Source organism: Coregonus clupeaformis, chromosome 31 (genome assembly GCF_020615455.1).
Source record: "Coregonus clupeaformis isolate EN_2021a chromosome 31, ASM2061545v1, whole genome shotgun sequence".
Taxonomy (NCBI): domain Eukaryota; kingdom Metazoa; phylum Chordata; class Actinopteri; order Salmoniformes; family Salmonidae; genus Coregonus; species Coregonus clupeaformis.
The window spans coordinates 42,631,755-42,647,859 of record NC_059222.1 but is presented as its reverse complement, the minus strand read 5'-3'; the positions used below and the strand labels follow the sequence as shown (position 1 = coordinate 42,647,859).

At 47.6% G+C, this 16,105-nt stretch overlaps 1 protein-coding gene across 1 annotated transcript in view; it reads right to left on the bottom strand.

Moving 5' to 3' along the window:
• Positions 1 to 12,854, bottom strand: part of LOC121547750 (calcium-activated potassium channel subunit alpha-1) — a 197,746-nt gene extending 184,892 nt beyond the window's left edge. The window contains exon 1 of the mRNA XM_045209901.1: positions 12,717 to 12,854. Within this exon, the coding sequence (XP_045065836.1) occupies positions 12,717 to 12,782 (66 nt within the window). The 5' untranslated portion in view covers positions 12,783 to 12,854. The remainder of the gene's footprint in view (positions 1 to 12,716) is intronic.
• Positions 12,855 to 16,105: the final 3,251 nt, after the last annotated feature.

The window sequence follows — 16,105 nt, the reverse complement described above, 5'->3', positions numbered from 1 at the left end:
TAGAGACTGGCATGCATAGTATTTATATTAGCCCTCTGATTACAATGAAGAGCAAGACGTGCCGCTCTGTTCTGGGCCAGCTGCAGCTTAACCAGGGCTTTCATTGCAACACTCAACCGCACGACTGGACAATAATCAAGATTATACAAAACTAGAGCCTGCAGAACTTGCTTTTGGAGTGTGTGTGTCAAAAAGCAGAACATCTCTTTATTACGGACAGACCTCTCCTCATCTTTACAACCATTGAATCTACAGTTGAAGTCGGTAGTTTACATACACCTTAGCCAAATACATTAACACTCAGTATTTCACAATTCCAGACATTTAATCCTAGTCAAAATTCCCTGTCTTAGGTCAGTTAGGATCACCACTTTATTTTAAGAATGTGAAATGTCAGAATAATAGTAGAGATAATGATTTATTTAAGCTTTTATTTCTTTCATCACATTCACAGTGGGTCAGAAGGTTACATACACTCAATTAGTATTTGGTAGCATTGCCTTTAAATTGTTTAACTTGGGTCAAACATTTTGGGTAGCCTTCCACAAGCTTCCCACAATAAGTTGGGTGAATTTTGGCCCATTCCTCCTGACAGAGCTGGTGTAACTGAATCAGGATTGTAGGCCTCCTTGCTCATACACGCTTTTTCAGTTCTGCCCACACATTTTCTATAGGATTGAGGTCAGGGCTTTGTCCAATACCTTGACTTTCTTGTCCTTAAGCCATTTTGCCACAACTTTGGAAGTATGCTTGGGGTCATTGTCCATTTGGAAGACCAATTTGCGACCAAGATTTAACTTCCTGACTGATGTCTTGAGATATTGCTTCAATATATCCACATAATTTTCCTTCCTCATGATGCCATCTATTTTGTGAAGTGCACCAGTCCCTCCTGCAGCAAAGCACCCCCAAAGCCCAGAGTCCAGAGATGGTGTTCTTCGGCTTGCAAGTGACCCCCATATTCCTCCAAACATAACGATGGTCATTATGGCCAAACAGTTCTATTTTTGTTTCATCAGACCAGAGGACATTTCTCTAAAAAGTACGATCTTTGTCCCCATGTGCAGTTGCAAACTGTAGTCTGGCTTTTTTATGGTGGTTTTGGAGCAGTGGCTTCTTCCTTGCTGAGCGGCCTTTCAGGTTATGTCGATATAGGACTTGTTTTACTGTGGATATAGATACTTTTGTACCTGTTTCCTCCAGTATCTTCACAAGGTCCTTTGCTGTTGTTCTGGGATTGATTTGCACTTTTCACACCAAAGTATGTTCATCTCTAGGAGACAGAACGCGTCTCCTTCCTGAGCGGTATGACGGCTGTGTGGTCCCATGGTGTTTATACATGCGTACTATTGTTTGTACAGATGAACGTGGTACCTTCAGGCATTTGGAAATTGCTCCCAAGGATGAACCAGACTTGTGGAGGTCTATAATTTTTTTCTGAGGTCTTGGCTGATTTCTTTTGATTTGCCCATGATGTCAAGCAAAGAGGCACTGAGTATGAAGGTAGGCCTTGAAATGCATCCACAGGTACACCTCTAATTGACTCAAATGATGTCAATTAGCCTATCAGAAGCTTCTAAAGCCATGACATCATTTTCTGGAATTTTCCAAGCTGGTTAAAGGCACAGTCAACTTAGTGTATGTAAACTTCTGACCCACTGGAATTGTGATACAGTGAATTATAAGTGAAATAATCTGTCTGTAAACAATTGTTCGAAAAAGTACTTGTGTCATGCACAAAGTACATGTCCTAACTGACTTGCCAAAGCTATAGTTTGTTAACAAGAAATTTGTGGAGTGGTTGAAAAACGAGTTTTAATGACTCCAACCTAAGTGTATGTAAACTTCCGACTTCAGCTGTATATGTTTTGACCATGACAGTTTACAATCTAAGGTAACGCCAAGTAATTTAGTCTCCTCAACTTTTTCAACAGCCACACCATTCATTACCAGATTCAGCTGAGGTCTAGAACTTAGGGAATCATTTGTACCAAATACAATACTCTTAGTTTTAGAGATGTTCAGGACCAGTTTATTACTGGCCACCCATTCCAAAACAGACTGCAACTCTTTGTTAAGGGTTTCATTGACTTCATTAGCTGTGGTTGCTGATGCGAGTGGCAGGTCTTGGTACAAATAGAAAAGAGCAGAGGGCCTAGAGAGCTGCCCTGCGGTACACCACACTTTACATGTTTGACATTAGAGAAGCTTCCATTAAAGAAAACCCTTTGAGTTCTATTAGATAGACAGCTCTGAATCCACGATATGGCAGAGGTTGAAAAGCCATAACGCATATGTTTTTTCAACAAAAGGTTATGGTCAATATTATCAAAGGCTGCACTGAAATCTAACAGTACAGCTCCCACAATCTTCTTATTATCAATTTCTTTCATTTGTGTCAGTGTTGAGTGCCCTTCTCTATAAGCACGCTGAAAGTCTGTTGTTAATTTGTTTACAGAGAAATAGCATTGTATTTGGTCAAACACCATTTTGCTAACAGTTTGCTAAGAGCTTATAGGTCTGCTGTTGGAACCAGTAAAGGCCGCTTTACCACTCTTTGGTAGTGGAATGACTTTGGCTTCCCTCCAGGCCTGAGGACAAAGACTTTCCTCTAGGCTCAGGTTAAAGATATGACAGATAGGAGTGGCTATAGAGTCAGCTACCATCCTCAGTAGCTTTCCATCTAAGTTGTCAATGCCAGGAGGTTTGTCATTAGTAATCGATAACAATAATTTTACACGTCTCCCACACTAACTTTACAAAATTCAAACTTGCAATGCTTTTCTTTCATTATTTGTTTTTTTATGCATGAATACGATGGCTCACTGTTCGATGATGGCGTTTCCTTCCTAAGTTTGCCCACTTTGCCAATTAAGTAATCCTTTAAATAATTGTTAACATCAAATGGTTTTGTGATGAATAAGCCATCTGATTCGATGAAAGATGAGGTTGAATTTGTCTTTCTGCCCATAATATCATTTAAAGTACTCCAAAGTTTTTTTTTTCCATCATTCTTTATATCATTGATCTTGGCTTCATAATACAGTTTCTTCTTCTTTTTGTTGAATTTAGTCACATCATTTCTCAATTTACAGTAAGTCAGCCAGTCAGATGCGCAGCCAGACATATTAGCCACTCCTTTTGCCCCGTCTCTTTCAACCATACAGTTTTAGCAGAGAGGAAGTGGGTCTACAACAGACCCACGTTTGGAAAGTCTGTTAAATAATACGTTCCTTTAGATATTTTGTAGGGCAGTGACGATACCAGTATCGCAATGTTTTTTCCATGGCAAACAAAAACACGAAGCAAACCAAACTCTTCGGTCCTTTAAAAACCTGCTGTATGTAAAATATTGTGTGCTATTGCTTGGAAAATAAATAAATGTGACTCAGGATGACAACAAAATGATTTTGTTTCCTACATTAGGGCTGTTTTCCTAAATAAGTTAAATCCGCTTTGTGTTTTGTTTCCTTGCCACAATACTAACGAGTATCATGATACTGGTATCGTCCCAGCTCTAATAATATATATCACATTCATGGAGGTATAAGGACCAACCGTGCAGACAACTGGCATAGGGCTCTGGTCATAAGTAATGCACTATGTAGGGAATACACATTTAACACAGAGGAGAGAACTAGGAAGCTTTCTGGCTAAATCCTCTTTCAGGAGACTTTATCCGCTTTTGTTTCCAGACAGGACAGGACAGACTAGAGGACAGGACGGACTAGAGGACAGGACAGACTAGAAGACAGGACGGACTAGAGGACAGGACGGACTAGAGGACAGGACGGACTAGAGGACAGGACAGACTAGAGGATAGGACGGACTAGAGGACAGGACGGACTAGAGGACAGGACGGACTAGCGGACAGGACGGACTAGAGGACAGGACGGACTAGAGGACAGGACGGACTAGAGGACAGGACAGACTAGAGGACAGGACGGACTAGAGGACAGGACAGACTAGAGGACAGGACGGACTAGAGGACAGGACGGACTAGAGGACAGGACAGACTAGAGGACAGGACGGACTAGAGGACAGGACGGACTAGAGGATAGGACGGACTAGAGGACAGGACAGACTAGAGGACAGGACGGACTAGAGGACAGGACGGACTAGAGGACAGGACGGACTAGAGGACAGGACGGACTAGAGGACAGGATGGACTAGAGGACAGGACAGACTAGAGGACAGGACGGACTAGAGGACAGGACGGACTAGAGGACAGGCGACTAGAGGACAGGACAGACTAGAGGACAGGACGGACTAGAGGACAGGACGGACTAGAGGACAGGACGGACTAGAGGACAGGACAGACTAGAGGACAGGACGGACTAGAGGACAGGACAGACTAGAGGACAGGACGGACTAGAGGACAGGACGGACTAGAGGACAGGACGGACTAGAGGACAGGACAGACTAGAGGACAGGACGGACTAGAGGACAGGACAGACTAGAGGACAGGACGGACTAGAGGACAGGACAGACTAGAGGACAGGACGGACTAGAGGACAGGACGGACTAGAGGACAGGACACACAGTGCCAGCATGACCTGAGACATAGGGTGTGTCCCAAATGGCACCCTATTCTCCATAGGGCTCTGGTCAAAAGTAGTGCACTATATTTATTAGGGATCCCCCATTAGTTCCTGCCAAGGCAGCAGCTACTCTTCCTGGGGTTTATTATGGATCCCCATTAGTTCCTGCCAAGGCAGCAGCTACTCTTCCTGGGGTTAATTAAGGATCCCAATTAGTTCCTGCCAAGGCAGCAGCTACTCTTCCTGGGGTTTATTATGGATCCCCATTAGTTCCTGCCAAGGCAGCAGCTACTCTTCCTGGGGTTTATTATGGATCCCAATTAGTTCCTGCCAAGGCAGCAGCTACTCTTCCTGGGGTTTATTATGGATCCCCATTAGTTCCTGCCAAGGCAGCAGCTACACTTCCTGGGGTTTATTAAGGAACCCCATTAGTTCCTGCCAAGGCAGCAGCTAATCTTCCTGGGGTTTATTAAGGATCCCCATTAGTTCCTGCCAAGGCAGCAGCTACTCTTCCTGGGGTTTATTAAGGATCCCCATTAGTTCCTGCCAAGGCAGCAGCTACTCTTCCTGGGGTTTATTATGGATCCCCATTAGTTCCTGCCAAGGCAGCAGCTACTCTTCCTGGGGTTTATTAAGGATCCCCATTAGTTCCTGCCAAGGCAGCAGCTACTCTTCCTGGGGTTTATTAAGGATCCCCATTATGTGTGTAGAGTGTGTGTCTTATCATGTGTATGTGTATGTGTGTGTGTGTCTGTGCCTACTGTTGTATCAACATGTTTTGACCATGACAGTTTACAATCCAGGGCTACTCCAAGCAGTTTAGTCACCTCAACTTGCTCAGTTTCCACATGATTTATTGCAATATTTAGTTGAGGTTTAGGGATTAGTGAACGATTTGTCCCAAATACAATGCTTGAATTATTTAGAACTAACTTATTCCTTGCCACTCATTCTGAAACTAACTGCAGCTCTTTGTTAAGTGTTGCCGTGATTTCACTCGCTGTAGTAGCTGACATGTATAGTGTTGAGTCATCCGCATACATAGACACACTGGTTTTACTCAAGGCCAGTGGCATGTCATTAGTAAATATTGAAAAAAGTAAGGGGCCTAGACAGCTGCCCTGGGGAATTCTACCTGGATTATGTTGGACAGCTAATCATCAGTAATTTGTGTAAGTGCCATTCGTGTTGCATGTCCTTCCCTATATGCGTGCTGAAAGTCTGTTGTCGATTTGTTTACAGTAAAATAGCATTGAATCTGGTCAAACACAATTTTCTCCGAAAGTTTACTAAGGGTTGGTAACAGGCTGATTGGTCGGCTATTTGAGCCAGTAAAGGGGGCTTTACTAATCTTGGGTAGCGGAAATACTTTAGCTTCCCTCCAGGCCTGAGGGCACACACTTTCTAGTAGGCTTAAATTGAAGATATGGCAAATAGGAGTGGCAATATCGTCCGCTATTTTCCTCAGTAATTTTCCATCCAAGTTGTCAGACCTCGGTGGCTTGTCATTGTCTATCAACAATAATGTTTTCACCTCTTCCACACTCACTTTACAGAATTCAAAATTACAACGCTTGTCTTGTCTTTCATAATTTGATCAGTTATACTTGGATGTGTAGTGTCAGCGTTTGTTGCTAGCATGTCATACCTAAGTTTGCTAATCTTGCCAATGAAAAAAATATCAGTGGGTTTTGTGATGAATGAGCCATCTGATTCAATGAATGATGGAGCAGAGTTTTCCTTTTTGCCCAAAATTTCATTTAAGGTGCTCCAAAGCTTTTTACTATCATTCTTTATATAATTATTATTTGTTTCATAGTATAGAGTATGGGGTGCCATTTGGGACAAATCCATTCTGTACTTTTCCTAAACGAGAAACTGTCTACAACCCTCTTTTTGGACAATGTAATTGGCTAAAAATAATAACTAAAATGGTTTACAATCTGTAGGTTAAGAGTGTTGGAAATTGTTCAATAACCACCATCGTTATACCAGAGGAGGCTGGTGAGGGGAGGATAATAATTGAATAATATGTGGTTGAAATATACCATTCCATTCATTCTGTTCTATCCATTATTATGAGCCAGTCCTCCAATGTATAGTTCAATCAACCACCACTGTTTTACACCGTAAGAGAGACTGGTGACTATGCTCTGCTTCGATAAGACAGAGTGATAACTGCCCCGTTCAGACAATGAATGAAATGAGAGTTCCTTCCTGGTCCATGCTGCATTCAGACAATGAATGAAATGAGAGTTCCTTCCTGGTCCATGCAGCTACAACTACGATGTACAGCCTCCCTCCCTCATCCATGCAGGCAGTACAGTGGCGTCATCCCCCGTACTCCCCCGTCATCCCCCGTACTCCCCCGTCATCCCCCGTCATCCCCCGTCCCCCCCGTCCTCTTCCGTCCTCTTCCGTCCTCCCCAGTCATTCTCGTCCTCCCCCGTCATCCCCCGTCATCCCCCCGTCATCCCCCGTACTCCCCCGTCATCCCCCGTCCCCCCCGTCCTCTTCCGTCCTCTTCCGTCCTCCCCAGTCATTCTCGTCCTCCCCCGTCATCCCCCGTCATCCCCCCGTCATACCTCGTCATCCCCCCATCCATAAACTAGCATCAACCCTTTTAAGGAACAGATGTACTGTCAACCACGACCAGTCTGATGTCAAGCTGATTTGGCACCTTGCAGAGGAGAGGGTTGAGTACAGAGGACTGTCCTTGACTATGGTCCCCTGGGTTGGCAGGATACACAGCATGCCTTCCAAATGGCACCCCTATTCCCTGTATAGTGCACTACTTTGACCAGAGGCCTATGGGTTTCCCTATGGTCCCTGGTCAAAAGTAGTGCACTTTAAAGGGAATAGGGTACCATTTGGGACGTGACCGTGTCAATGGGACGGGGTTAAAGTGAAATGAGGAGCCTCTCTCTAATCTGATGACGGTTAAGTCTCTTCTCTTAATCCCACCATACAATATAATGAGGATAACGGAGGACTGAGTGGAGGGGGAAACAGCACGTGTTCTCCATGTGACACACATACTTTCTCAACAGTGGAATAGATGGATGCCGCCATGAATGGTGACAACTTCGACCGGGCCGGCTGACCAGATCTAGGTTAAAATACTATTCAAAATCATTGAAAGTACTTTATATGTGCTCAATTGATCTAGCCAGGCTTGATGGACCAATAGAGTAGTTCCAAAACAATCCCATCTGGCACTGAAGGTAGGCTAAAGAGAGAAAACACACTAAGTATTGAAATATTTAAAATATAATTTGAACCCAGGTCGGCTGACTGACTAAATGAAAATGGCTATACTAAACTAAGGGATGGGATGGTGGGGTATGGCCTTAATGCTCTCCTATCACAAATCCACTCCCCCACTTAGTCATAACCCACCCTGTCTTTGATGTGACTGACCAAATGTAAATGGATAAACTGATCTCTCTCTCTCTCTCTCTCTCTCTCTCTCTCTCTCTCTCTCTCTCTCTCTCTCTCTCTCTCTCTCTCTCTCTCTCTCTCTCTCTCTCTCTCTCTCTCTCTCTCTCTCTCTCTCTCTCTCTCTCTCTCTCTCTCTCCCCCCCTCTCTCTCTCTCCCACCCCCCCCCTCTCTCTTTCAGGATAAGGGAATAAAGGGATGGTATGGGGGAAGTCACCCTGCCTTTGTTGTGACTGATGTGAGACTCCTCCATGCTACATTATGGTCTGTAAAACAGTGTTTCCACTGCATTCATTTAGCTGTGGCACTGTGCCATGGCAAAATAATTGCTGCTACTGCCCACCAAAAATATAAAGTATATACACTACCAGTCAAAGGTTTGGACACACATACTAATTCAAGGGGTTTTCTTTATTTTTACTATTTTCTACATTGTATAATAATAGTGAAGACATCAAAACTATGAAATAACACATATGGAATCATGTAGTAAACAAAAAAGTGCTAAAAAAATCAAAATATATTTTAAATTTGAGCTTCTTCAAATAGCCACCCTTTGTCTTGATGACAGTTTTGCACACTCTTGGCATTCTCTCAACCAGCTTCAACTGGAATGCTTTTCCAACAGTCTTGAAGGAGTTCCCACATATGCTGAGCACTTGTTGGCTGCGTTTCCTTAACTCTGCGGTCCGACTCATCTCAAACCATCTCAATTTGGTTGAGGTCAGGGGATAGTGGAGGCCAGGTCATCTGATGCAGCACTCCATCACTCTCCTTCTTGGTAAAATAGCCCTTACACAGCCTGGAGGTGTGTTGGGTCATTGTTCTGTTGAAAAACAAATGATAGTCCCACTAAGCACAAACCAGATGTGATGGCATATCACTGCAGAATGCTGTGGTAGCCATGCTGGCTAAGTGTGCCTTGAATTCTAAATAAATCACAGACAGTGTCACCAGCAAAGCACCCCCACACAATAACACCTCCTCCTCCATGCTTTACGGTAGGAAATACACATGCGGAGATCATCCGTTCACCCACACCGTGTCTCACAATGACACAGTGGTTGAAACCAAAAATGTGGACTCCAGACCAAAGGACAAATTTCCACCACTCGAATGTCCATTGCTCGTGTTTCTTGGCACAAGCAAGTCTCTTCTTATTATTGGTGTCCTTTAGTAGTGGTTTCTTTGCAGCAATTCGACCATGAAGGCCTGATTCGCACAGTCTCCTCAGAACAGTTGATGTAGAGATGTGTCTGTTACTTGAACTCTGTGAAGCATTTAATTGGGCTGCAATTTTTGAGGCTGGTAACTCTAATGAACTTATCCTCTGCAGCAGAGGTAACTCTGGGTCTTCCATTCCTGTGGCGGTCCTCATGAGAGCCAGTTTCATCAAATCAAATCAAATCACATTTTATTTGTCACATGCGCCGAATACAACTGGTGTAGACCTTACAGTGAAATGCTTACAATCCCTTAACCAACAATGCAGTTTTAAGAAAGAATAAAATTAAAATAAAAAATAAAAGACAAAAAATATATTTTAAAAAGACACCCAAAAAAAATAGAGGTTGGAGTCTGTTTGATTGAGTGTGTGGACAGGTGTCTTTTATACAGGTAACGAGTTCAAACAGGTGCAGTTAATACAGGTAATGAGTGGAGAACAGGAGGGCTTCTTAAAGTAAAGCTAACAGGTCTGTGAGAGCCGGAATTCTTACTGGTTGGTAGGTGATCAAATACTTATGTCATGCAATAAAATGCAAATGAATTACTTAAAAATCCTACAATGTGATTTTCTGGATTTTTGTTTTAGATTCCGTCTCTCACAGTTGAAGTGTACCTATGATAAAAATTACAGAACTCTACATGCTTTGTAAGTAGGAAAACCTGCAAAATCGGCAGTGTATCAAATACTTGTTCTCCCCACTGTATATACACAACATTTTGGGGGGGAACATCATAGTATTTCAATAAAGTTTTGTTATGCTCATTCGCTTTTCCTATGTAAATAGATCACCTGTCCGGGTACAGCACTGTCCTAAAGGTTATTTAGCTCTTTGTGCCAATGTGGGTTTCACGCCCTGACTCAGGGGACTCGTATATGTTGAGTCAGGGTGTGTATATTCTTTGTTGTTTCTATGTGGTTTATCTAGTATGTGTATTTCTATGTTGGCCGGTGTGGTTCCCAATCAGAGGCAGCTGTCGCTAGTTGTCTCTGATTGGGGATCATACTTAGGCAGCCTATTGGCACTAGTGGGTTGTGGGATCTTGTTCCGTGTAAGGTATGTTGTGTGTTCTACCTTGGACTTCACGTTTCATTTGTTGTTTTGTCGTTGTGTTGATAAGTTAATAAACATGTACGCATATCACGCTGCGCCTTGGTCTGACCCGTCATTGAACGAACGTGACAGAAGATCCCATCAAACGAGGACCAAGCAGCGTGCCCAGAAGGAGCAAACGCCTGGGACTCAACAGGAGGTAACATTAGTAGATGTCCTCCTCGGTTGGGGGAGAATTACTGAGGAGGAGGCCGTCCGTTATCGGGAGGCGATGAAGGTGGATGCCCAGGTAGGAGAGGAGAAACGGCGCCAACAGTGCCGACGACGGAGACCCGAGAGGCAACCCCAAGAAAATGTTTGGGGGGGGGCACACGGGGTGGACGACGAGGCAGCAGGAGGCCGTGGAAGGGCGGATCTGCAGGTTAGTAGAGGAGGCCACCATGTTACGGGGGCTGTTGGTTCAGAGGGTGCAGGAGTTATTCGGTCAGAGGGAGGCGCTACAGGAGGCTAAAAGGGAGAAGGAAATAGTGGAGGCACGGAGAGAGGAGCTGGTTAGGCAGCAGAAGGAGCAGGGGTTAATAAAAGAACCCAGTCCTGCTCCTCGCACCAAGTCAGTGGTGCGTGTCGCCAGTCCGGTCCGGCCCGTTCCTGCTCCTCGCAACCAAGTCAGTGGTGCATGTTCCCAGTCCGGCCCGGCCTGTTCCTGCTCCTCGCACCAAGCCAGTGGTGCGCGTCGCCAGTCCGGCCCTGCCTGTTCCTGCTCCCCGCACCAAGCTAGTGGTGCGCGTCGCCAGTCCGGCCCGGCCTGTTCCTGCTCCTCGCACCAAGCCAGTGGTGCGCGTCGCCAGCCCAGCCCGGCCTGTTCCTGCTCCTCGCACCAAGCCAGTGGTGCGCGTCGCCAGTCCGGCCTGGCCTGTTCCTGCTCCTCGCACCAAGCTAGTGGTGCGTGTTCCCAGTCCGGTCCGGCCTGTTCCTGCTCCTCGCACCAAGCCAGTGGTGTGTGTTCCTAGTCCAGTCCGGCCCATGCCTGCTCCTCGCACCAGACCAGTGGTGCGTGTGTCAAGTCCGGCACGGCCCGTGCCCGTTACACCGGTGCTGTCAGCGGCTCCACTCCGGAGCCAGAGAAGTCCGCTCCACCAGGGTCCAACCCAGCTCCGGTCAGCGGCTCTACTCCGGAGCCAGAGCAGTCCACTCCACCGGTGCCTGATCCAGCTCCGGTCAGCGGCTCCACTCCGGAGCCAGAGCAGTCCGCTCCACCGGTGCCCAGTCCAGCTCCGGTCAGCGGCTCCAGTCCGGAGCCTTAGCAGTCCGCTCCACCGGTGCCCGGTCCAGCTCCGGTCAGCGGCTCCAGTCCAGACCCAGACGTCAGCCCCTCTCCAGGTTTGGGGTCTCCCACACCAGGGTCCAGAGGGCTTGGTGCATTGTGGGAGGAAGGAGAGGGGAAGCAACGCGCCGAGGTCTAGACCAGACCAGGGGCGCAACAGGGAGGCGGAGAGTGAGAGGTCGTCACGCCCTGAGCCGGATCCGCCTCCGAGGCGGAATGCCCACCCGGCCCCTACCCTGTTATGTGAAGGTTGTGCGGTCGGAGTCCGCACCTTTGGGGGGGGGGGGTACTGTCACGCCCTGACTCAGGGGACTCGTATATGTTGAGTCAGGGTGTGTATATTCTTTGTTGTTTCTATATGTTTTGATCTATTATGTGTATTTCTATGTTGGCCGGTGTGGTTCCCAATCAGAGGCAGCTGTCGCTCGTTGTCTCTGATTGGGGATCATACTTAGGCAGCCTATTGGCATTGTTGAGTTGTGGGATCTTGTTCCGTGTAAGGTTAGTTGTGTTCTACCTTGGACTTCACGTTTCGTTTGTTGTTTTGTCGTTGTGTTGATAAGTTAATAAACATGTACGCATATCACGCTGCGCCTTGGTCTGACCCGTCATTCAACGAACGTGACAGTGGCAGCCAAACCCGCCTGTCTGCAAAAGACAGTGAGTGTTTTTTTGGAAAACAGCTAACTTCTTGCAATTCTATATGTTGTTTCATGGGGCACATACATTTTTTGCAGTTTATAGCAAAAATTTGCAGTTTATAGCTAATCTCATGCAAGTATACACATTTTGCCATGATGCTGAGAGAAAATGGTGCTGTTTTAAAGCTAATAATTTTAAAGCTGTAATAAACATTTGTTGAAGAAAATCCTTTTTAAAAGTCACCAGAGCTGACCTTTTCACAGTCTTTCTGGCACCTGGACCCACAAAAGGAAACACTTCTGTAAAAGCATCACATCAGACTGAGTGAGACATGTTGTAGATGGTGGCCCTTGATAAAGGCTCTTTATTATAATAATAATAATATTATTTTGCCAAAAGGTTGGTCAAATAAATCCACAGCAAACAGACATGAGTGTGCGACTCACCAGGACTCTGTCCTAACACGGACACCATACAGGACATGGACTCACCAGGACTCTGCCCGTCAGTGTCTGGGCTGATATCATGACCCCGGCCCAGTCTTTGACGGAGGTCATCCAGCCCACCTCGCTGAGTGCAGCCACCGTCTCCTTGGTGTGCTTGATGCCATCCCCATGGGAGGTAGGGTTGTGGACCCGCTGAGCATTCTGGAAGAAAGGGGGAGATGGAGGGGGAGGGAGGGAGCGAGGGAGGGAGGGAGAGAACGATTGGAAGAAGATAGAGGAAAAGAGAGAGATGGAGAGGGAGGAGGATGAGGGAGAGGGAGATAGAGAGGGAGGAGGACGAGGGAGAGGGAGAGGGAGATAGAGAGGGAGGAGGACGAGGGAGAGGGAGATAGAGAGGGAGGAGGACGAGGGAGAGGGAGAGGGAGATAGAGAGGGAGGAGGACGAGGGAGAGGGAGATAGAGAGGGAGATAGAGCGGGAGGAGGACGAGGGAGAGGGAGATAGAGAGGGAGATAGAGCGGGAGGAGGACGAGGGAGAGGGAGATAGAGAGGGGGAGAGGAATAGAGAGAGAGAGAGGGAATTGGCATTACTAATCATGTTATAAATTCTTCAGAGTGTGTCTCAAATGAATGCACTATCAAGCTCAGCCAGCCTCAAGACCTATAGCACAATACATGGACGAGGCCTTAGCAGCCTGTTTTGCTTTCCATACATCAACTCACACGTTAGCAGGAGACAGGCGAGCAAGGCAAACACTGAGCCACCCAGGGTGTGTGTGTGTGTGTGTGTGTGTGTGTGTGTGTGTGTGTGTGTGTGTGTGTGTGTGTGTGTGTGTGTGTGTGTGTGTGTGTGTGTGTGTGTGTGTGTGTGTGTGTGTGTGTGTGTGTGTGCGTGCCTGTGTGTGTGTGTGTGTGCGTGCCTGTGTGTGTGTGTGTGTGTGTGTGTGTGTGTGTGTGTGTGCGTGTGTGTGTGTGTGTGTGTGTGTGTGTGTGTGTGTGTGTGCGTGAGGAGTGCCTCCATGGTAGCCAAGCAGCCATAGAGCTCTTCTCCTGCTACCTCAGTGAGTGGGCTAGGCTGTCTGCTACCTCAGTGAGTGGGCTAGGCTGTCTGCTACCTCAGTGAGTGGGCTAGGCTGTCTGCTACCTCAGTGAATGGACTAGGCTGTCTGCTATCTCAGTGAGTGGACTAGGCTGTCTGCTATCTCAGTGAGTGGGCTGGGCTCAGTGAGTGGGCTAGGCTGTCTGCTACCTCAGTGAATGGACTAGGCTGTCTGCTATCTCAGTGAGTGGGCTAGGCTGTCTGCTATCTCAGTGAGTGGACTAGGCTGTCTGCTATCTCAGTGAGTGGGCTAGGCTGTCTGCTATCTCAGTGAGTGGGCTAGGCTGTCTGCTACCTCAGTGAATGGACTAGGCTGTCTGCTATCTCAGTGAGTGGGCTAGGCTGTCTGCTATCTCAGTGAGTGGGCTAGGCTGTCTGCTATCTCAGTGAGTGGACTAGGCTGTCTGCTATCTCAGTGAGTGGACTAGGCTGTCTGCTATCTCAGTGAGTGGACTAGGCTGTCTGCTATCTCAGTGAGTGGGCTAGGCTGTCTGCTATCTCAGTGAGTGGACTAGGCTGTCTGCTATCTCAGTGAGTGGGCTAGGCTGTCTGCTACCTCAGTGAATGGACTAGGCTGTCTGCTACCTCAGTGAATGGACTAGGCTGTCTGCTATCTCAGTGAGTGGACTAGGCTGTCTGCTATCTCAGTGAATGGACTAGGCTGTCTGCTATCTCAGTGAGTGGGCTAGGCTGTCTGCTACCTCAGTGAATGGACTAGGCTGTCTGCTACCTCAGTGAGTGGGCTAGGCTGTCTGCTATCTCAGTGAGTGGACTAGGCTGTCTGCTATCTCAGTGAGTGGACTAGGCTGTCTGCTACCTCAGTGAGTGGGCTAGGCTGTCTGCTACCTCAGTGAGTGGGCTAGGCTGTCTGCTACCTCAGTGAGTGGGCTAGGCTGTCTGCTATCTCAGTGAGTGGGCTAGGCTGTCTGCTACCTCAGTGAGTGGACTAGGCTGTCTGCTATCTCAGTGAATGGACTAGGCTGTCTGCTATCTCAGTGAGTGGACTAGGCTGTCTGCTATCTCAGTGAGTGGGCTAGGCTGTCTGCTATCTCAGTGAGTGGACTAGGCTGTCTGCTATCTCAGTGAGTGGGCTAGGCTGTCTGCTACCTCAGTGAGTGGACTAGGCTGTCTGCTATCTCAGTGAATGGACTAGGCTGTCTGCTATCTCAGTGAGTGGACTAGGCTGTCTGCTATCTCAGTGAGTGGGCTAGGCTGTCTGCTACCTCAGTGAGTGGACTAGGCTGTCTGCTATCTCAGTGAGTGGACTAGGCTGTCTGCTATCTCAGTGAGTGGACTAGGCTGTCTGCTATCTCAGTGAGTGGGCTAGGCTGTCTGCTACCTCAGTGAGTGGGCTAGGCTGTCTGCTACCTCAGTGAGTGGGCTAGGCTGTCTGCTACCTCAGTGAGTGGGCTAGGCTGTCTGCTACCTCAGTGAGTGGGCTAGGCTGTCTGCTACCTCAGTGAGTGGGCTAGGCTGTCTGCTATCTGCTCCCCAGTGAGTGGACTAGGCTGTCTGCTACCTCCAGTGAGTGGACTAGGCTGTCTGCTACCTCAGTGAGTGGGCTAGGCTGTCTGCTACCTCAGTGAGTGGGCTAGGCTGTCTGCTACCTCAGTGAGTGGGCTAGGCTGTCTGCTACCTCAGTGAGTGGGCTAGGCTGTCTGCTATCTCAGTGAGTGGGCTAGGCTGTCTGCTATCTCAGTGAATGGGCTAGGCTGTCTGCTACCTCAGTGAATGGACTAGGCTGTCTGCTACCTCAGTGAGTGGGCTAGGCTGTCTGCTGTCTGCTACCTCAGTGAGTGGGCTAGGCTGTCTGCTACCTCAGTGAATGGACTAGGCTGTCTGCTACCTCAGTGAATGGGCTAGGCTGTCTGCTACCTCAGTGAGTGGGCTAGGCTGTCTGCTACCTCAGTGAGTGGGCTAGGCTGTCTGCTACCTCAGTGAGTGGGCTAGGCTGTCTGCTATCTCAGTGAGTGGGCTAGACTGTCTGCTATCTCAGTGAATGGGCTAGGCTGTCTGCTATCTCAGTGAATGGGCTAGGCTGTCTGCTGTCTGCTACCTCAGTGAGTGGGCTAGGCTGTCTGCTACCTCAGTGAGTGGGCTAGGCTGTCTGCTACCTCAGTGAGTGGGCTAGTCTGTCTGCAGGGACTGACATGATTCACAGAGCAGGAAATCTAGACAGGATGGAAGAGGTGAGCCTTCACTCCCTCGTGAAACGCCACACGGCCCTGCAGCCCCGCCACGGTCAGGTAGCTGCCTGCTGCTTCTTGCCTTTCTACCCATAATCCCCCTAGACTGCACTTCACAACCCAATGACTACACTCCATCAGTTGCTTCCC